Raw genomic sequence first — 22,279 nt, 5'->3', positions numbered from 1 at the left:
GCTGGGCTCTGGTTTTACATAAAGAAAATACTTTGATGATCAATATTAAAAGCATTAATCATTATTTGAAGTATCCTGTGGATTAATTGCAAAATGACATTACAATAATCACCTACTTTTGATTTTCCACCCATCATTTAAAAGCAGCTTTACAATACATTGTGTTTGCGTAGTAGATGATGGGCAGGTTGGTGTTTCCAGCTGTGTACCTGCTTGTCTGAAATAGAACTGTTTGCTTTTGGATTGCTTTTAATACTCATTTAATTCCTGCTAGAACATGAAAGGTTAATTCTGCCTTTTCCTTCCACAGGGTAAAAGATGCTGACTGCCAGTAGCAGAACAGATCTTGTGTGGAACATATCTCTCTAAATCTTCCCTGCAGTTACCTGAAGGCATATTTTCCTGTGATGGACCCTCGGAATACTGCTATGTTAGGCTTGGGTTCTGATTCTGAAGGGTTTTCTGGGAAAAGCCCCTCTGTGGTTAATCTTGGCACATTGGTGGGAAAAGGCGAAGTAGAGCTGGAAAGTTGCCCCAAGGAAGAAGACGACAGCAAGAAGAAGAACCGGGAGGGGACCAGTGCTGAGGATGGCAAGAACGAGGCCCTCACTGAGGCCCAGCAACAGTTTTCAGTGAAGGAAACTAACTTTTCCGAGGGGAACCTGAAGCTGAAGATTGGGCTTCAGGCAAAGCGAACAAAGAAGCCTCCCAAGAACCTGGAGAACTATGTGTGCCGGCCTGCTATAAAAACCAGCATCAAGCAACCAAGAAAGGCCCCCAAGAGTGGGAAGATGACAGATGAGAAGAATGAGCACTGTCCTTCAAAGCAAGTGAGTAGAATCATAGAATCATTTAGGCTTGGAAAGCCCTTTGGGATCATCAAGTCCATCTGGTAACTTAGCACTCCCAAGTCCACCACTAAACCGTGTCCCTTAGTCCCAGTAGTGCTTTGCAAGTCGTAGTGGATTTAAACCCTGTTGAAAAGTTTCTAGCAGCTCTGCACAAGCATGTTCCACAAGCTGTTTATCCATGTCAGCTCTGGCATGGCAGGTTCTGAAGTGAGGAATGGTTTGATTTCATTTCTGTTGACAAGGAATAATGGCTTTGCCCTTTTGCAGCTTGTCAGTGTTGGGTTTTTACAGCAGTAAAAGAGAATTCCCATGTTAACTTGAAGTGAACATCATGGGTGCACTTTTGGAAAGTAACAGCTAATTTGTAATCCTTTGTACAGAAGAAATTGGGGGGTTGGATCTTATCTCTCTTTAAATGGGCTGTGTATTTGCTGTGTTCATCTCTAGTACTTGGCTTTATGTTTTCTTACCTGTTAGAAGCACTGGGTTTGCTGTGGTTTAACTGATGCTCTGTGATGAACATAGCGAGCAGTGTCTGCAAAGAAAAAGCACTTCTCCAGCTGTGTTAGAGAACAGCCCCATAATAAACTGTGTGAAAATGGAGTGGCTTGAGAGGTGTGCCAGGTATTTTCCAGGTGCAAGGAGATAGCCCTGCCTTGAGGATGTCTTCTTATTATGATCTGCGTGATGTAACAAGTAAGAGCAGCAGTAACAGATAGGGAAAAGAGGATAAATGGCAAGAATTCAAATTGCAGTTGCAGAGATGCTGAGTGTTGGAAGGGTTTTGTTACAGCCCACTCTTTATTCCTGTGTACATGATTTGCCAACTAACCAACGTCGTTTAAAATCCCTGAGTAATGCTAATGCACTTCAGATGCTCTGCTCCCCTCAAACCGTACTGAGACAGTTTTCCGGGTGTTGAACTCTGCCTGTTCCCTGCTGAAAATGGCACTTTACAACATTCCCGGGTTGGAGCACTTGGGATTAAAAAGTGGCTTTGTGGAAGCAAACGGTAAACATGGTTTAAACCCCACAAAGCCATTGCACGTCTGGAATACAGCACCTGAGGGATTGACTGTTCTTTTTCTTACTGCAGTGAAACCAAGTGTTAGCACTGTCAATTGCTTCAGGAATTTGAAGGGAGCCTTTAGTCTTTCATTGGTTGGGCAGGGGGGAACAGATATATCTGATTTGGAGCGAGGCGTGGCAAGACTTTGAGCTGTGATGCTGTATTCTCTGCTCTTACAGGAGGAATGAAGAATTAGACTGAGAATACAGCACATGCAGTAGACTCATAGGTACATACACTGGAGTATACTGGCAGTATAATAAGACACAAAGAGAAGTGGTGGAAATTGTCTCCAGGGAGTATCAGTGTAGGAACTATAACAGTAGGGCAATCCTTTGCATTCCCATCTCTGACAGTTGGGATTCCGTCTCAAGCTTAGTGCTGAAAGGACTCCTAAAACTTAGAGTGTCTCCTGTTATGCCAATAGAGGGTTATCTGCATCCTGAAGGAGGTGAGGTGGGTGGGTTGTATGTTGACCATTAGTCCTCCAGGAACGTGTAGACAACAAAAGTTAATCCTCTTCTGAAGAGAAAATCAGAGCAGGAAAAAGAGACCTGGAACTGGCCAAGATTCCCAGTGCTGAGAGAAACCCAAGTCCCTGTAACAGCAAAACCAACCACACTTTGATTTGGCTTTAACACTGAGCATGAAACCTGGATTTCTTTCTTTCAGAAGAGTGGCCTGTGACAGACATTGCTGTGTGGCTGCTGAACCTTTGCCAAGCCTGAAAACCTGAGCCTTAGACATAAACACCAGCCTTGCGTTGGTTAGTTTAGCACATGTGGATGCTTTACCCATGCTTGCAAGGTAGATGTAGCCAGTGACACAGCAGAGTGGCATTACTAAAGGTTCAGAAAACAGAAAGGTGAGAAGCAATAGGAACAGCCTGCTGCAGTTCTAAAACAGTCCCAGTGAAGCAAGCTGGAGCATGCCCCTTTGCTCCATCTCCTTGCTGTGGAAAAGTGCTGAGCACAATGTTCTCTAGTTCTTCCTATTAGCCTTGGTTATGGAGGGAAGCTCTACAGGAGGAAAGCTTGCTGATGAAATCACAGCCACTGACTGAAAGTGTTCAAGGCTTCACTTCCCTTCCTGGGACACGAGTCTGAGGCTGCACAAAGTCTGTTTTCCCCAGCAGGTAGCTAGAACTTGCTCTTAGAAAAGACTACCAAGTGTTGATGGTGAAAATAAACAGCAAACACACTTTCAGTCGCTGTTATCTGGGGCACTGGTCTAGGACAGATCAATGCCACAATGACACAAACAATTGTGTGGTTCTTCAGGATGCTCATTTGAACTGGAGCCTGTGCCCTGGTCAGAGGTACAGCAGCTACCTCTTAATGTGTGTATGTGCATGTAAAAATCCTGCTTTAAGGACCTTAAGATCACCCAGTTCCAACCCCCTGACAGGGGCAGGGACCCCTTCCACTGGAGCAGGATGCTCCAAGCCCCTGTGTCCAACACTGCCAGGGATGGGGCAGCCACAGCTCCTCTGGGCACCCTGTGCCAGTGCCTCAGCGCCCTCCCAGGGAAGAGCTTCTGCCTAAGAGCTCATCTCCATCTCCCCTTGGGCAGGTTCAAGCCATTCCCTTTGGCCTGTCCCTACAGGCCCTACGTTTGAGGACTGGGAGTAAGCTTGGTTTTCCCTAACATCAGAAATCCCTTCCTGTGTCCTTTGAAATATATTTGCCTCCAAATGAACAGGATCATGTGTGTTTATGTAGATCCCCTGTTGCTCAGGGACTTTCTGCTCTGTTCCTAAAGATTCTTTCTTTATTAACTTCTAGGATGCTTCAAAGTCCTACAAGAAAGCTGGAGAAGTTGCAACAGTTGAATTACATGTGGAAGAAGGTATACAAGTAGAAACAAATCCTTTACCTAAGAAAGTTTCCCCATTGCACTCTGAAATGACAGATTATATAAAGTCATCTCCTCCGACTCTTATCAGTAGCCATAATTCTGACTTAAAGGATAGAACACAGATTAATGGAGCAACAACTGTAACAGAGAAATTGGCTCAACTTATTGCAACCTGTCCTCCTTCAAAGTCTTCCAAAACAAAGCAGAAGAAGCCTGGAAGTGGAACTGCATCTGGTTTGGTTAAAGACTCTGGGAAGAAGCTACCAGGAACTCTGACTACAAGTGGGTTAGTTAGTAAAGATTTGGTAAAGAAATTGCCAGGATCTGGGATTGCTGTTGGGTTGGTTAACAAGGACTCAGGGAAGAAGCCATTAGGAATTGGGAGTGCAGCCATATTGGTTAACAAAGACTCTGGGAAGAAGCCACAGGGGCTTGGCCCACTGATTGGATTGGTGAACAAGGACTCTGGGAAGAGGCCACCAGGGATCAGCACTCCGACTGGGTTAGGTAACAAGGACTCTGGAAAGAAGCAGCCAGTGACCAGCTCTGCAGTTGGATTAATCAGCAAAGATGCTGGGAGGAAACTTCAGGCTATCGGCACTCCAACTGGATTGACTAATAAGGAGTCTGTCAAGAAGCCATTAGGGATTGGCACTCCAGCAGGATTGATTAACAAGGACGCTGGGAAGAAGTTGCTGGGAATAACTAGTCCTACAGGATTGGTTAACAAGGATTCTGGGAGGAAGATGCCAGGGACTGGCACGACAACAGTTCCAACCAATAAAGACTGTGGAAGGAAGACACCAGGAATTGGCAGCCCAGTGGGACCAGTTAACAAGGATTCTGGGAGGAAGATGCCAGGAATTAGCAGTCCAGTGGGATTGGTTAGCAAGGACTCTGGAAAGAAGCCAGCAGGAATTGGCAGTCCGGTTGGTTTGGTTAACAAGGACTCTGGCTCTCTGAAAGCTGACTCTCTCCTGCCGGCCTCGGAGCCCTTTAAGCTTCCTTGCAATTCAAACCTCAGTAGCCTTGAAAGCCATGAGACTACAGATGTACTGAAGGAAAATACTACTAGCAAAACATTTGAGAAGCATGTTATGAGACAGAATAAGGAAAGCATCTTGGACAAATTCTCTATCCGGAAGGAAATTGCAGATGTAGGCAAAGAGATGTTCAGTGAAGGAATCTGCATTCCACAGGATGCTTACTCAACCAGTGAAAAAGGGATTTATGAAACTTCAAAGCATGAGAAACAGCCTCCTGTCTATTGCACTTCACCAGACTTCAGAACAGGAGGTGCTTCAGATGTATCGACAGCAAAGTCCCCCTTCAGTGCAGTAGGAGAGGGCAATCTCCCATCACCTTCACCCACAGTGTCTGTTACCACCTTAAACAGGAGCCTCTCAACAGCATCTTCCCAGTTAGCCTCGAACTCATTGCATTTAAGTTCCACAGCAGATCTCTTAGAAGGGATTTCGGATCAGATTGGCAAAGCTCAGTTTTCCTCTGACAGTGCCCTTCTGAACATCAACAGAACATTGAACCACACGCTGAGCACCGATTTTAAAGGTGCTGACAAAGACTTAAATGATTCAAAAGCTACTTACCTAGAAGCTTCAAGAAGTAGTCCTCCTACGGGGAAAAAGCCCATTTTGGCAGCTGAAACAAGCATTCACGCTACTGTCACCCCTTCAGTAGTTAGTTTCACAAGCTTGTTTAGTAGCAAGCAGTTCCTAAAGATCGGTGCCATAGCTGCATCGGAGAAATCCTGCCAAGGAGCAAAGCCTCTGAGCACTGCTCAGCAATCGAAACCTCTAAAGAAAAGGAAAGGAAGGAAACCCCGGTGGACAAAGGTGGTGTCAAGGAGCACGTGTCGACCTCCAAAGGGTCTAGAGCTAGAAAGGTCCGAGCTGTTTAAGAACATTTCCTACAGTGCACTGTCAAGCAGTAACTTGGAGCCGGCCAAATTCCTGAAGAACATAGGACCGTCTTCCTTTGTGGAGCATGACTTTGTCAAGCATCAGCTGCCAAAGCTGAATGAAGCTAATGGGCAGTCCCTTGCACTCTTAGCTGAGACTGACAAGCAGACTCCAAAGTTCTACAGCACTCACAAACCCTCTAGTTTGTGTATGTCAGATGATTTCTTACCTGACATGTATAAACCCAAAAGAGGAAGACCTAAAGCCAAGGAGATGCCAGAGCTCGAAGGTCCCCCCAAAAGAACTCTAAAGATCCCAGCATCAAAAGTGTTTTCAGTGCAGTCGAAAGAGGAGCAGGAACCCCCAATCTTGCAACCTGAAGTGGAAATTCCCTCCTTAAAACAGAGCTTACCAGGACAACCTTTTCCTAAAAAGAGAGGGAGGCCCAAAAGGCAGATCAGGTCCTCGATTAAAATGAAGCCACCAATTCTTTCTGTGGCCCCTTTTGTTGGCACAGAGACCCCGAGCAAGATGGGTTCCGAAGGTGACCAGCATCGAGCTGGGGACTTCTTTGAGAGAAAGGAGCAGCTCCGAGGGCCAGAGGAAGTCCAAAAACCTGCTCTTTGTAGCATGAGTGATTTGGAAGCGGACTCGGACCGCAAAGTTGCCAAGAGGAACAACGGGCAGCTGATGAAGACCATCATTCGGAAGATCAATAAGATGAAAACTCTGAAGAGGAAGAAGCTCCTGAATCAGATCCTGTCGAGTACAGTGGAACCAAATAACAATGGGAAAGTGCAATCTAAACTCCACAACACCGTGTCCACTCTGGCTGCCACGTTCGGGTCCAAATTAGGCCAGCAAATAAACGTCAGCAAGAAAGGAACGATTTACATAGGAAAAAGGAGAGGCAGGAAGCCTAAAGCTGTCCTCAATGGGATTCTAACCAGCAGCTCGGCCAGTTTGACAGTGCTGGAGAAGTCGGCTCAACAGGCTCCTGGGACATCCCTGGGGCAAGTACTTCCCCACTTGCTGCCTTCCGCAGGTCCCAGTTCCGAGATCCTTCCATCACCAGTTTGCTCCCAGTCCTCTGCAGTGAGCGGGGGCCAGAGCCCCCTGAGCAGCGACGCTGGGTTCATCGAGCCCAGCTCGGTGCCATACTTACACATCCACTCCAGGCAGGGGGGGGTCGTGCAGACCCTTGCCATGAAGAAGGCTGCTAAGGGCAGGAGGAGGTTATCCCCCCCCACGCTGCTGCCCAACTCTCCCTCGCACCTGAGCGAGCTGCCCTCGCTGAAGGAAGCCACCCCATCCCCTGTGAGCGAGTCCCACAGCGACGAGACCATCCCCAGCGACAGTGGGATAGGGACAGACAACAACAGCACCTCGGACCGAGCCGAGAAGTTCTGCGGGCAGAAGAAGAAGAGACACTCGTTTGACCACGTGTCCCTCATCCCACCCGAAACCTCCACTGTCCTCAGTAACCTGAAGGAGAAGCACAAGCACAAGTGCAAGCGCCGCAGCCACGACTACCTTAGCTATGACAAAATGAAGAGGCAGAAACGGAAACGGAAAAAGAAGTACCCCCAGCTCCGGGGGAGGCAGGACCCGGATTTCCTGGCCGAGCTGGAGGACTTGATCAGTCGGCTGAGCGAGATCAGGATAACCCACCGAAGTCACCACTTTATCCCCCGGGATTTGCTGCCCACCATCTTTAGGATAAACTTCAATAGCTTCTATACCCATCCTACCTTTCCTTTAGATCCTTTGCACTACATTAGGAAACCTGATCTAAAGAAGAAGAGAGGCAGGCCCCCCAAAATGCGGGAGGCGATGGCGGAAATGCCCTTCATGCATAGCCTGAGCTTTCCTCTCTCCAGCACCGGGTTCTACCCCTCTTACGGCATGCCTTACTCTCCTTCTCCCCTTGCAGCTGCTCCCATAGGCTTAGGTTATTATGGAAGGTACCCTCCAACTCTTTATCCTCCTCCACCCTCTCCTTCTTTTACTACCCCCTTGCCACCACCTTCGTACATGCATACAGGCCATTTGCTTCTCAATCCCACCAAATACCACAAGAAGAAGCATAAACTGCTGCGCCAGGAGGCGTTCCTCACCACGAGCAGGACTCCGCTCTTGTCCATGAGCACCTACCCCAGCGTTCCACCGGAGATGGCTTATGGCTGGATGCTGGAACACAAGCACAGGCATCGCCACAAACACAGAGAGCATCGTTCTGAGCAGCCACAGGTTTCCATGGACACTATAACGGCCAATAGCTCTTCCCGAACAGTTCTGGAGTCCCTGAAGCGCTACAGGTTTGGCAAGGAGGCTGTTGGGGAGAGGTACAAACACAAAGAGAAGCACCGATGCCACATGGCTTGTCCACACCTCTCACCTTCCAAGGGCTTGCTAAGCAGAGACGAGCAGTGGGTCAGGAGAGAGCCCTCGGAGCCCAACTCCTTAGCGCTGGGCCTGCAGACCCCGCTGCAGATAGACTGTGCAGAGACCCCCCCCAGCCTGTCCCTGGGGGGGTTCACCCCCAGCTCGGAGCCCGGCAGCAGCGACGAGCACACGAACCTTTTCACAAGTGCAATAGGAAGCTGCAGGGGCTCTGCCAGCACCAATGGACGTAAAAAGGTGCCCGAGAGCCCCAGCCTGTTCGGAGCGCAGGAGCCCCCCCTCTCCCGGCCCCTCCGCAAGGAGACACTGCCTTCCATGGAGAAGGCCCTGCAGCCACTCACAGGTAAGGACTCCAGGTGGGCTTTCCTGGGCCTTTGTGTTGGACCGAGCGTGCGGGCAGGTACCCTGTGGGTACCAGTCCTGCAGTGTTGAGTTCCAGCCCTGCTGGAGGTCTAGCCCTCGCTCGGGAGGTCTCTGTCCTGTTAACCTCAGCTCTGGGCAGTGTTTGGTGCAGGCTACACCAGAGGGTCTCCTCCAGAGCTGCTTGTGGACTGTGGAAGTGCCTCTTCCCAGCAGGTTCCTCTTGCTTTGGTGCAGCAGAATGTGGAGTTGTGCTGAGGGTGTTTGCTCCTGGAAAGGTCTTTCCTTTCTTCTTCCAATTTGAACCTTGCGCTGAATCGATTGGAAATTCCTCTTGATTTTTGAGCCTTTAAGAGCTGTGTTTCTGGCTGGGGGGACGTTTGGTTGAATTGGTTTAGACCAGCTCTGGGTGCTCATTGTGAATAACAGGTCCAGCTCAAAACCCGTTTCCTTTTCCTTTTGGGATTCAGTTTCAGTTGGTTTGAACAGAGCAGCTTTTGATCCCTGACCTGAGGCCTCCAGCAGTACCTCAGAACAGTTGCTAGATGCTGCTGGGAATGCCTAAGACCAAACCTTGTCATCACTGCTCTCTTCATAGCCTCAGACAAAGCTACAGCATAACTGACTGAGCAGTGATGCTGTTGAAGGCAAACCACTGTGGAACTGAGAGCTTTGCCATGTGCATAACAGGAAAACCCAGATCTCACGTGAAAATCAGGACATGAAGAATGGGGTTCATTTGGAATAGCAATATGGGGGGGTTGGTGTCTGTCTTCACATAAAAGCTAACGCTCTGATGAGATCCATGGCTTTTCCTCATGGCTTGTTTGCTCTCCTACCTTGTGCCGTTAGCCTACAAGAAACTCCTTCTTGATGGTCCATTCCTGTCCTTCTCCACTGCTGTGCATCACAGCAAGCAAGTGTTCCTAAAGCTAAACCAGAGCAATCTGACATTGAACACTCAGCATCTGCAGCACGTTGTGTTGGCACTGCCAGACTGAAATGAGCCTTTCTGTGCTTTTCTCTTCCCTCATGTGTTTTTCAGGAGCTTTGCCAACACAGGACAAACCCTCCCACAGGCAGTCAGAGAGCACAAACTGCAGCCCTTCCCGAAAGAGATCCACATCTGAGAGCACATCTTCTACAGGCAAGTCATGGCTGGGGCCTTCCTTTCGGGACCACTGCTACAGGAAGACCTGTGCTACTGCAGACGGCTGAGACAGCATTGCTGGGACAGCTTTATATACATATACAATATATGTTCATGGATATAGGGACGTTCTCTACTTGCATTTTAGGAGTCCAGTACAGCAAATTGGGTTGTAAAATAGGGAAACTTGAGCTGGTGCTTCCAGAAACAGCAGCATAACTATGGCAGGATGGAGTCTGGCCCCTCACTTGGTCTTCGTGAAGCTTAGTGCTTTAATGCTAGCAAGACCTGTGACACTCCAGTTAATCATTGGATTAGATGAATAGGTTAATTCCTCCATGGGGAAGAGCTTGACTTCCATGCTGTTCTGGAGGCAGGCTGGTTTCTACTCTTGGGTAGATAACTGTTAGGATCAGGGTGGGCTCAGCATTCTCTTGGTAGCATGTGAGGATCCTGCTGAAGTGATGGAGGAGGACAGGCAGCTCATCCCAGTCATGAATGACACTAGGGCAAGGTACTCCTGCTGTGTTTTGAGCCTTCTTTTGCAAAGAGGTCCTGTTAGCACAATTCAGACATTCTTAGACACCAATTTGTAGTGAAAGTCCTGCAGCTTGGTACTTCCAGAACTAGTTACGATTCCCATATAGGATGAATGTGCCAAAACTGCAATTTCCTCCTCCCTTTAAACAGATAGTTGTAACAGATGCTTTAAGCAGCATCTGCTAAACAAAGTCATCACAATGAGGAAGTGTTTTCTCTTTTCCTGTCTGTCCTGTTAACTTACTTGTACTCATTTTAAAGGGGCAGCTGCAGGCAGAGTACATCTGTGGATAAGAAGGAGTTAAAGGCTCAGGCAGATTTTGTGCAGGAGAGCAGAGGAATGGAAGGAATCACAAGTTTATCAACTTCAAAGTCATTGGACTGATGATGTGGCTGAAAAGATGAGTCTTTGTTAGGATTTCCATGGATCTGGAATGCATGTGGGATTTCAGTGTGTTTGTCAGAGAGCTGCTTTGTTCCTGAGGGCTGCAAATGTGCCTCACCAGGGCTGCAGCTGGGTTGGGGATCACAGCCTTCGGGTGTCCCAGCCTTTTGGATCAGATTCCAAACAGAAGCACTAGTTCAAGGGCATCCATCAGACTTGGTGCCCAAATGTGTTGGAGAGTTTGGTTATCGTTGGATGGGGCAGCTCTTTATAGAGCTCACTGTGCTAAAAGGACAGCTCCATCCTTGCGTGTATTTAAGGGCAGAAGAAAACCAGGGGTAAATTCTCTTTCTTATTTCATCTCAAATTGAAAGCTGGACATGTAAATCCTTCCACTTCTCCCAGAGCTCCTGGGTTCTCCAAGTGCTTACAGCACTGACCTGACAGATGATGCAGTTTCTGCATTCCTTTTCCAACCCGTAGGAAGAATGTTGTTCACAGGAGGATTTTAGGATTTAAAACTTCCTTGTTGAAGCTGTGCACTCTCTGAAGTTGTTTGTGCTTTCTCTTGTCAGCCAATGCATCATCTCCCTCCTGTCAAACCCTTTTATAGAAGCATTCTGTTGCCTTCCCCTTACCTTTGCAGTAGCATGTGCTCTTTAGTCTGCAGCCTCAGACCCACTGCTTTAAGTAGATCTAATGTAAATAACTGGCCCCAAGGAGCAGTAACATTCTGTTGTAAATGTTAATGTGCAATTGTGAGCTGTTTAGGAGGAGGCAGCATCCGTTTTTATTCCAGAAAAACCAGGGCTGCTTCTGATTAAATGCCATCACAAAGAACCAGCTTCGGGAAGCCCTTGGTTTTTAACAGAGACCCCCTTTTTGATACAGCATAATCTATATGGTGGACCCCAAAATGCTATTTTTCTGCAGCTCTAAGAAATGGGAACTGTGTGTGAATAAAGAGAAAATAATCATGTTAAAGCTGATGTAAAATGTAGGTTTTCCACTTCGGCATCACTGGGTCCCTTCCCTATTGGATCTTGTGCGCTCTGGGCAGGGAGAGGATATGCAAGCCTGTCAGCCTACCCAGCTCTTCTGTCTTCATTCCAGGCTCATCTGGTTACATCTCAGGTCTCTTAGTGTGTGTGTGTTTGTGTTTCAGTGATGGGAGCACCTGCCCGGGGAGGAAGGCTGGCGAGTACTGATGACCCAGTGGATACCTTGCTGCAGCGCATGGCGCAGCACGAAGGCCAGGGGACTCTGGACAAAACCCTAGAAGCAGTCATGGCAAATGTGTCTGTTCCACCATCGGCCAGTCCTGCTCGAAACCACAGCAGGGAGAGAGGGCTGGGCAAACAGGACAGCCTCGGAGCTCCAGCAATCCCCAGCAGCTCCTGCAGTGACAGCATCTCTCTTCTGTCGGACAGGCTACCAAACAGCTACTCGCCACGGCACCTCAAGAGGAGCGTGGTTGAAGCCATGCAGCGACAAGCCAGGAAAATGTGCAATTATAACAAGATCTTGGCAACAAAAAAAAATCTGGACCACGTCAATAAGATCCTGAAAGCCAAAAAGCTGCAGAGACAGGCACGGACAGGGAATAACTTTGTGAAGCGCAGGCCAGGGAGGCCTCGGAAGTACCCGCTCCAGGCTGTGGTCTCAATGCAGGCTTTCCAGGCAGCTCGACTGGTGAGCCAGGAGCTAGAGAAGAGAGAAGAAAGCAGCAGCCCCTTACACCTGGGACCTGATACCATCACAGATGTGATTGAAGCTGTGGTGCAGAGTGTGAACCTGAATACAGATCACCGGAAAGGCTGGAAGAGGAAGAGGTGGCTTGCAGAGGAACAGGCCAGGAAACGCCAAAAGCCTTTGCCAGAAGACGAGCAGGAGAGCAATAAGAGGTAATTCCCTCACAGTTTTGTGCCATCAGTATAGTCGTTGTTGATTTTATATCAGTTCAGGCCATGAAACAATCCTACTGGAATGAGCTCTGCTTGTTACATTTGCTTTTCAGTGTAGAAGAGACTCACACGTCAGTGTTAAGTATGCTTTAGGGTCTCTTCCTAAGTTGCTGAACACCCTGTGATGGGATGGAATCTCAGGTAATCTAAACCTGTTGGTTTTGTGCTTGTGTCTCAAGTGAAGCAAGCTTTATGGCTGTCTTGGTGAAGAATACTTCTAGTGAGTTGGTAACGAGTTTACTGATGAGGTACCATAGCAGGGATTGTTCCTTCATCCTGTTGGAGTGAAGAACTGAGAGAGTTAGGTGCACCATGGGAATCTTAGAGTGGTACAGAACATAAGGTGAGATCCGTTGATATACAGCAAACAAAGAGTAAAACCAAGCAGCAAGGAGGAGTTAAGGTGTGCACCTCTGCAGTCAGTGGCTAGTAAAGGATCACACCTCCTGGTCTCATTTTCGCATGCTTATCCCTCAAACCATCAACACAAACAGACCAACCTCTTCCAGAAGTCTTCCTTTGTGTGTTTCCAGAATAGTTCTGAAAAATAACCCCATATTTGTGTTTCAGGAATGAATACTGTAATGTAGGCATTTAGATTCACAGAGCGTATCTGGAACCTTCTACATTACTCAGCTGAGACGCCAAGGGATAAATGTTACGAGTACAAACAGCATTCTTCATGTAATTATTAGTAACACTACTATAAAAAGATCCTACATTTCTTAGGGTTGTGCTTAACCACTGCTTGATCGTGATCACTGAATTGCCTTTTTGTCACTAGCAGTGCCATCTGCTAACTCAGAGCACGGGCAGTGCTCTTGCTGCTGGCCAGGTCCTAGAGAGGGATAATGAGCTCTGGTGAGAGAATCCTCAGTCTTTCCTTTCCCTTCCAGTTTCTCTGAGCCAGCAGCCGACCCTCCCAGTCCACATGATGCCCTTGGGAAACCACCAGGACCTGAGAACACGGAGCAGCCTTTGCCAGCTCTAACCCAGCGTGAGAAAAAAGCCCCTCGACCCCCAAAGAAGAAGTACCAGAAGGCAGGGCTCTACTCTGATGTGTACAAAACCACAGAGTAAGTAACACCACTGACAAGCTGCTGCTTACCCCAGTGGAAACTGTCTCCTTTCACCTCAAACCATACCAAGCTGCCACTACTGAGTAGCTGAAATAAACCCATCAACTTAACTCAAGGCTGTGAAAAATCACATGCATGATAATTCTCAGAGTCTGAGCCAGTGAAGATTTAAAATGTAACCCCAGTCAGAAAGCAGCCTCGAGCAATCTGAAAGTGGCTCAGATGAGGAAGGTAAGAGAGCTTCCATCACCAGTCTGAATGCTGATGGCAGCTAAGTTCTGGGGGAGCTTGAGGTGTTCAGGGCCTGAGGACAGTGTCTGCATAAAAGGAGCCGTTAGGTTTCTCTTTGTATTGGCTCAATGACAACGGGTTATCTTTTGGGTGAGAGCATTTCAGATGCACTTTGTGTTGCACTTCCCTTGAAGCTTCAAGAGTTCTGATTTGGTCTTTCCCTTTGCCTGCTGCTCCCCATGCTGAGGTCTTTCCTTGCACTGGGGCTCATGTTTGTGACAAGCTGCTTAAGAACTCTGAGGAGTCTTTGCCCTGCCAGGGAAGCAGATCCTCCCTCCAGAGTGTGAACTGCTCTGTGGGGTTGTTTGAACACTGGTACTAAAACAAGGCATGGGGATGGCAAGGACAGAGCTATGGCCATCCTGATTCAGGTGTCTTGTCTTACAGCAAGCTGCAGCTTGAAGGGTTGATCCCACCATCCTTTCGTGCTAGCACTGTGTCCCTTCCTCACCAAGTTGGTTCAGCAAACTAAATCAGCAGAACAAGAGTCACTTGGTTGTAATTCCATTTTCTAGTGATTTAACTTGCTGTTCCAGCTCTCCTGCACAGTCAGACATTTGCCAGTGCAAGAGGAGAGCAGAAGTTAATGTTGTTAGTCCAGAATTTATATCACTTCCTGCTGTAGGAGTCTGAAAACAGGATCTTGGTGGAGAACAGAAATGCAACTCTAATCGAAGGGCACCCTCTAGTGATGGTACAGTTAAGTGTTAATCCCTGTATCCAGTAAATCCACTCTGTATTCTCAGGAGAGATCTTTTGCTTTTCAGCTGCAAGAATCATTACATCTGCTATAGAGGGAAACATCTTAAAGAGCATGGTATGAAAATGAGCCAGGGTACTTGTCCTTGATCCTGGGAGGCTGCAAGGACTTGGGCTTAGCCCTGGGAATTCCTGTTCCTGCACCATCTGCAGCGAGGTGTATCTGGCTGGCAAGTGTTCCAGCTTAGTTAAAAGCTGACAGAACAGCACTGGATGTGAGCAGTAGGAAAAGCAACCTGCTGTCATGGCCACAGCCCCACATGTTACCCTCACACAGCCTGGGCAGTGGTACCCAGCAGGAATGCTGTTTGCCAGAGCAGTCTGTGGTGATGAGGCAAGCCAGGGTTAAAGGGGGAAGTCACCCTGCAGGTCAGGATGGGGTTTGGTGATGGTAACCAGGATCAGACACAGTCCTTCATGGCCAAGGAGGTCCAGGCTGAAGCCAGAGCATGGCTCAGCCACCACCAGATCCACAGCTCCCGCGGCTGTGGCTGAGCTGGATGTGGGTGCACCCACACCACATAGGCCAGGCAGGGACTGAGTGTAAATGGGCCTCAGGGCTCCATGAGCAGAAATGTGGGTGAAAACCTCCCATGAAGCTGGTCAGGGTCATGTTAGTACCACTTAGACTCTGAATTGAAGCTTCTCCAAAGCTAGCAGCAAAGTGCAAGGGGAGGTCTCATAAAGATAGCACTGAACACAAAAGCAGAACCCTTATTGCCTGCTGAGAAACCCCAGCCTAAAATAGCTCCTCGCCTTCCCAGTGGGAACACATGGACCTGCTAATACAAACCTTTTACTGCTAGTGTGGAGAGGCCTGTTTTAATGCATGAGGTGCTTTTTGCAGCGTTGGTGTTTCTGGTTCATATTCGATTTGGTATCTTCCTTTCCCTTTAATGAAGAACTGGGCTTTATTTTGGCATCTCAGCCTTTGCCTCTGAAGTCCCTGAAGCGGTGGCAGCCTTTGTTCAGCACACTGATTTGTCATAGGAGTTTTTACATGCCTCTGACAATACTTCACTGCTGTGTTTAGAAGGGGACCAGGGTAGGTGCTTTCCCCAGTGTTCTTTGTGGCTGGCTCTAACACGGGTGTGTCTGCAGAGCCTGAAGGAATTCATGTGCTATTTGTGGGTTTAGATAATTGCCTTCTGCATTTCCTTTCCACTCTGCTTTCCTCCTTGCAGCTTATTTACCATCATTTGTTTTTCCATTGCCTTCCTTTACAGCGAATATGTGGGTGTTAAAAGGTGCACATTTGGCTTGAATTAAGTCACCTTTCCACTGAATGTTTTTCCTTTTTTTCCATGTCTTTGGTTTAAGGATTTGCCTCTTGGAAATGGAGGTTCACATGTTGCCTTTGCAAAATACCTTCCCATTCCCTCTTCATAATCATGGTTTGGGTTGAAGGGACCTTAAAGCGCCTCCTTTTCTGCTATTCTCTTGCCTGGTGTTCTGGATGCTTGTGCCATAATTCAACTGGAAAAGATGGGGATTGCAAATGACTGTTGCTCATCCTGATGGGGTTTTGTCTCTGTTCTCCACAGTCCCAAGAGCCGCCTCATCCAACTGAAGAAAGAAAAGCTGGAATACACTCCTGGAGAGCATGAGCATGGATTGTTTCCAGCCCCTATTCACGTCGGTGGGTACTTCATGTGTGTTTGTGTTGTTGGGAACAAATAGCACACTTAGGTGACAGGGAAGTACTCTGCATCACAGTCTCCCTTTTGCCTTTCTCCTTGCAGCCCCTTGCCAGGTTACTCGTGGCTTTCAACACAGGAGCTTTGCCAAAGGTCACACTCAGAAGGCTGTTTCATTCCCTGCTGCATGAACTTTGTTCTCAGGTTTTGTTTACCATTAGAAAGAACTAGTCTAGTTTCAAACCTGGTTTAACTCCAGAATACTTTTGCCTAAATGCAGTACAATAAATAGTTTCCTTTTCAAACTGATCTTACAGCAGAATAGCCAGACACTAATATTTGTTAAATCTCAAAAACTAAGCAGGCAATTTTGGGGACTTAATAGCGTTTGAGTAGAACAGAAATGAGGTTTAGGGCTTCTCTTTGTGCCATAACCTGTGGAATGAGCAGGTAGAACTCGGAGTTCCAGGTTGAAACTCACAAATCTACTCCACTAGACTGGGTTAGTTTGGGAAATCCCATATTCAGGGGGAATATTTGTGCCATCCAGTACCTGTGTGTCATTGGTTTGTCCTCTTGCACTGAAATCTCTTGCTTCTTGCATAATGGGGACTTTCACAGGGAGGTGGTGGCACTGAAGACTTGGACAGCTCTGGCTGAAGCAGTATCTGCAAATGCAGGTGTGAAGGTGTTAATTCAAACCCTCAAACCCATGACCTCTCTCAATTCCTCTTGAAACTGGGTCACAGAAATGGTGTGTGACCGAACCATCTGTCAGGATGCTCCTGTGCTCCCTTCCCAAGGCCCTGACCCCGTGGTTGATTGTGTAGCAGACAAACAAGCTCCTGCTCTGACGTTAAAGCTGCTTCAATTACTCTCTATCAGGTGGCTGGAGAGTGGTTTAACTGCAGAGCTCCCAGGTTGAGCTCTCTGCCAGATGACTGCACTAGTGCCCACTTGACAGGGCTGGAGGGACATTCCATGCATCCAGGCACGGTGCCAGGGCACCTGAAAGAGCCTTTTGTTTCACTGCTGAGGTCATAGAAATGAAAGCAAATTCCCAGCAGATTTAGCTCTTTCCTGGAACCTGCAATGGATGAATACAGCATTGAAAGTGGAGAGTAATTGAGGGCTAAATTGGAAGGAAAACATTACAGTTGTTATTTTCCAGTGGTGAGGGCATGTGTGTGAATGTCCATGAGACCCCTTCCAGCTGGAGGGGTGTGAAAGGTACTTGGTAGCATTCAGAAAAGCTGGGAAAATCAGCACCTCATCCTTAGTCCCTCCTCACTTCAGTTCTGTGACACAGTATTCACAGGATCCCAGCCTGCTTCGGGTTGAAGGGAGCTTAAAGCTCATCCAGTCCCAAACCCCTGCCACAGGCAGGGACCCCTTCCACTGGAGCAGGGTGCTCCAAGCCCCTGTGTCCAACCTGGCCTTGAGCACTGCCAGGGATGGGGCAGCCACAGCTTCTCTGGGCACCCTGTGCCAGCGCCTCAGCACCCTCACAGGGAACAGCTTCTGCCTAAGAGCTCAGCTCAGTCTCCCCTCAGGCAGGTTCAAGCCATTCCCCTTGGCCTGGCCCTACAGGCCCTTGTCCAAAAGCAAAATGACAAGAGAACATCTTAAGCTTGTACAGAACTAACCCAGGGCCTGTGCCAGGCCCCAGGTTCCATCTTAACCAAGTATGTAATGGGTCAGTTTCCCTCTTTTGGGGCAGGCTTCAGGGTGACAGTAAATTTGGGAATAGTCTAAATCTGCAATGAGAGCAGTAACTCCCTTCTGAAAGGAGTGTCGGTTGCTGCTGAAAACACAGACCAGCTTGAAGTCTTTCCAGAACATTTAGGGATGTGTTTGCCAAGTCTGAGTTTGTTCTTAAGTCTCTCTTTGTGAAGGTCATAGGAACAGGCTTGGATCCTGTTTGGTTTCTTGGAGTACAAGGTTGTGATTTACCAGCTTGCATGAATGGTGCGGGCAGACTTGGTCTCTGTGCCACATCACCGTGTTCATGTGGATGCAGGAAGTGTCAGCTGTGAGATTCCTGCCCGGAAGCCACCGGGAGGCACAAAGTTGAGTCCATGTTGTCAGTTATTAGCTCTTGTCCCCTGTGTAGCTCAGGTTCAGTGACCCCAGCAGGTTCCTGGCACTGCTCTTGGGAGTTGGACTGTGACCGCTGGAGTTTGATGGCATCTGTAAGACCATCATCAGTGCAGAAGGCAGCTCCCTCTGCCCTGACCTCAGCAGGCATCTCCTGTCTAAGGCAGGGGTTCAAACCTGACAGGGTAGGATGCAGAAGGAGCCTTGTGCAGGGCTCTTCCTGGGCTTGCCAGACAAACAAAATGTTCTGGGAGGATTCTGCTCTTCTGCCTCTTGGCCTTTCCAGTGTGGAGAGGCCCTATCAGCAGCTGGCGCTGTGCCTGGGTGCAGCTCAGTTTCCCTTTGGGGATGGGGGAAGCTGAGTGTGTGCCACTGACAAACCCTTTTTGTTTCAGGCAAGTATCTCCGACAGAAGAGGATTGACTTCCAGCTGCCCTACGACATCCTCTGGCAGTGGAAACACAATCAGGTACAAGAGAAGAAGTTCCTGGGTTGCCAAGCCTGCCATCAGAAGTCTTAGAAAGAAACCAGCATTGACTCCTGCATGAAACCGCTTCTATACCCGAGTGTTGGTGAATGCTCTCGAGGCTGCCACTCTCTGAGGAAGAAAAGGATTTGCATATGTATTTAATAGGAATCATTTCCATTATTCCCTCTCTTGCAAAATAGCAATCCCAGGGGTTTCTGCTGCAAAAAGTCGTTCCTTTTGGAGCAGACTCTTATTTTGGTGTGTGGCTGCTCTCTGCAGTGATCTTGTTTTAGACACGCCTCGGGAGAATTCAGATGTGCTGCCAGCAGCACTGAGAAATCTCAGCCCTTATTTTTCTTGGATCAATCCCAGCAGAGTGGAATTTATTTTTCACTTGCAAGCTGAGATTTTCATGCTGAGGGAAGAAGAGAAACTCTTTCACAGCCTCATTCTTCTGCGAGAGCTTTAAATATGTGCAGACCTAAAAATAGGCCTATTTTGTTTTCTCCCTGAGAAGTTTCCATCAAGTGATTGAACGCAGGATTTAAAGCTGGAGAGCAAATCTGTCCCCAGCTTTACAGCAGGAGAGCCTTGGGTGACATGTAACTTAAGCCTGTAGATGGGCAAGACAAATCCCCAGGTGGCTGTGGCTCCAGCTACTCTTTGTAATGCCACTCAAATTGAATCTTCAGGTAATGCTCCCGGTTGACATTTCAGCTTCTTGCCGTGTATGGAGGATGACTTACATCTGCCTATCTTATCTGTTCACTATTACATAAATAATACACATGTGATCTATTTCCTTGACTTTTTCTGTATCTACCTAGAATTTGGGAGCCCCTTCCAGAGCAGTTTTGTTTGTACAGTACTTGTGCAGGTTACGTGGTTTGCTCAGCTTAGTCTGTCCTCCTGAGCTGTACTGTTCTGTTCAGAGGATGGGAAGAAGAAGCTATGTTAGGCAGAATGCTCAGCTGACTCCTTTAGCCTGAGTTCTGTTACCCAGGTACTTCTTTTGACCTATTTGCTAATGTAGTCTGAGCCTAAAGAAGAGAATGCAGCTGTATTTTGTAGAGATTACAAAGCTTCCCTCTGTACAGAACACAATTTCCCTGATTCTTTTGACTAACAGAAGCACTTCTGCAGTGTATTAACATTTTCTTTCTCTTCCTTTTAGTTGTATAAAAAGCCAGATGTCCCACTGTATAAAAAAATCCGTTCCAGTAAGTAAAATCTTATTATTCCAGTGTGTTCATTTCTGCCACCCCTCCTGTCAGTCATACTCTTCATCCTCCCAAAGATGCTTCCATCTCCTCCTTTTTGCTTTGTGGAATTGGAATGAAAGTCTTGTAGAGAAATCTCTCTGCTTTTCACCTGGAAAGAATTCTTTTCCCTGTTTGGGTTTGTTTTTTGTTGTTTTCTTTTCTCTTCAGATGTCTATGTGGATGTCAAACCTCTCTCTGGCTATGAGGCCACCACCTGCAATTGTAAGAAGCCAGATGATGGCAACGGGAAGGGCTGTGTGGAGGACTGTCTCAACAGGTTAGAAAGAGGTTGAGTGATGAGAAGGCAGTTTCAATAGATGTAGTATTTCACATCAATTAATAATAGCTTAAGAAAAGAGTTGTGCTGGATGCAACCCTAGAAATTAAAGTATTGTTCCAGAGCATACAGGGTAACCTTCTGCTCCACCACCTCTTTCTTCAGAGAAAAGATGCCTTTAAAAGCTCCATTTTGATCTTTGAATAGCAGTGAGAGGCTGTGAATCTCTGTGTGAATTATCCCTTGAAAACAAGAAGCATTTCAGTTCTTTGTGGCTGCCCCATCCCTGGCAGTGTTCAAGGCCAGGTTGGACACAGGGGCTTGGAGCAAGCTGCTCCAGTGGAAGGTGTCCCTGCCCATGCAGGGGGTTGGACCTGGATGAGCTTTAAGGTCCCTTCCAACCTAAACCAGGCTGGGATTCTTTAGTAACTTGTGTTTAACAAAAGCATTTCTTTTCCCCTTTGTGTGATAGATGTAAAAGTAGGCCATGCACCTTCCTTTAACTTCTTTGCTTTCTATTTTAGGATGATCTTTGCGGAGTGTTCACCAAACACATGCCCTTGTGGTGACCAGTGCTGCAATCAGCGGATACAGAGGCATGAATGGGTGCAGTGCCTGGAGAGGTTCCGGGCTGAGGAGAAAGGATGGGGTATTCGTACCAAAGAACCCCTGAAAGCAGGACAGTTTATCATTGAATATCTGGGAGAAGTTGTTAGTGAGCAAGAATTCAGGTAGAAATATTTATTTGCTGCTTTAGCGTGGGAGGCTTGATAAATGACTTTAGCATCTATTATCATTGCTGGGAAACCCTTTGAAACAAAGGGGAGAGAAGTGGGGGAAGAATGTTTTTCTGGTCACAGCCACCAGAAGGAAGGCCTAGAGCTGAGCTCTTTTGATCCACCAAGTTTTTCTCAGTCAAATAGAGAGGCATGATTAGGGTTTGGAATGCATCATCTGCCACATCTGCTCTAGAAATGCCAAATGCTACATGTGAATTTGATGTCATTGTGAGGATTGTGCAGGATTTAAACTGTGCAGGGTAGAACTGAGGGGCAGAATGGAGCAGGAAGGGTGGTCGGCTTCTGCAGATAGGTATGAAAAAGAACAAGTGGGAGCATTAATAATGAATGTAGTCTTCTAACTCCATGGCATCACAGGACAATTGAGATTGGAGGGACATACTTGCTCTTAGAGACACATCAGAAGACAAATGCAATCTTCTCATGCAGAAATACCTGCTAACACAACTGACTCTTGTTGCTCTCTTGCTAAAAAGAGGAAGCTGTAATCCATGGATGTCAACCCAGCAATTGTGTCCGGTCCCAGCTAATGAAAGAAGCTGATTGTTGTTCACATGCATACAGATACACACCAAAGAATGTATACTTGCATTTTCTCTTCCATACACAGGTTATCACCATGAAATGTAGACAAATAATCTGCAGAACCCAAAAGGGAGCATTCCAGAAGAGCAAATTTCTAAATTCTAATGCGAGCTCTGTCAGTGGCCTTGACTTATAAAAATAGGTATAAAAATGGTTTTCCTCCATCTCGAGGTGTATGGTTCTGTAAAATCAAAGATGATCATTGCTTTTCCTTCCACACCCTCTCTCAGAATTCCCAAATGCTCTATGACTTTGTTACTCCCTGTTTTGCAGCAACAAGCAGAATCACAAATAACTTTCCTGTGTTGCTTCCTAGGAACCGGATGATTGAACAGTACCATAATCACAGTGATCATTACTGCCTGAATTTAGACAGTGGAATGGTGATAGATAGTTATCGTATGGGCAATGAGGCTCGTTTTATCAACCACAGCTGTAATCCTAACTGTGAGATGCAGAAATGGTAAGAGAAACATTTTGTGTTTACTGCAAGACTGGGATGGCTGTGACTAACGTGTAGATAAC

General features: G+C 47.3%; 1 protein-coding gene across 1 annotated transcript in view; it reads left to right on the top strand.

Moving 5' to 3' along the window:
• Nucleotides 1–407: 407 nt before the first annotated feature.
• ASH1L (ASH1 like histone lysine methyltransferase) overlaps nucleotides 408–22,279 on the top strand; it is a 33,043-nt gene continuing 11,171 nt past the window's right edge. Inside the window, exons 1-12 of the mRNA XM_005140271.3 lie at nucleotides 408–830; nucleotides 3,705–4,485; nucleotides 4,600–8,442; nucleotides 9,505–9,606; nucleotides 11,700–12,438; nucleotides 13,395–13,574; nucleotides 16,172–16,266; nucleotides 18,757–18,830; nucleotides 20,005–20,050; nucleotides 20,261–20,369; nucleotides 20,894–21,100; nucleotides 22,071–22,217. Of these exons, the coding sequence (XP_005140328.2) occupies nucleotides 408–830; nucleotides 3,705–4,485; nucleotides 4,600–8,442; nucleotides 9,505–9,606; nucleotides 11,700–12,438; nucleotides 13,395–13,574; nucleotides 16,172–16,266; nucleotides 18,757–18,830; nucleotides 20,005–20,050; nucleotides 20,261–20,369; nucleotides 20,894–21,100; nucleotides 22,071–22,217 (6,746 nt within the window). The remainder of the gene's footprint in view (nucleotides 831–3,704; nucleotides 4,486–4,599; nucleotides 8,443–9,504; nucleotides 9,607–11,699; nucleotides 12,439–13,394; nucleotides 13,575–16,171; nucleotides 16,267–18,756; nucleotides 18,831–20,004; nucleotides 20,051–20,260; nucleotides 20,370–20,893; nucleotides 21,101–22,070; nucleotides 22,218–22,279) is intronic.

This window comes from Melopsittacus undulatus, chromosome 20 (assembly GCF_012275295.1).
Source record: "Melopsittacus undulatus isolate bMelUnd1 chromosome 20, bMelUnd1.mat.Z, whole genome shotgun sequence".
Taxonomy (NCBI): domain Eukaryota; kingdom Metazoa; phylum Chordata; class Aves; order Psittaciformes; family Psittaculidae; genus Melopsittacus; species Melopsittacus undulatus.
This window is presented reverse-complemented; position numbering and strand designations above follow the sequence as displayed.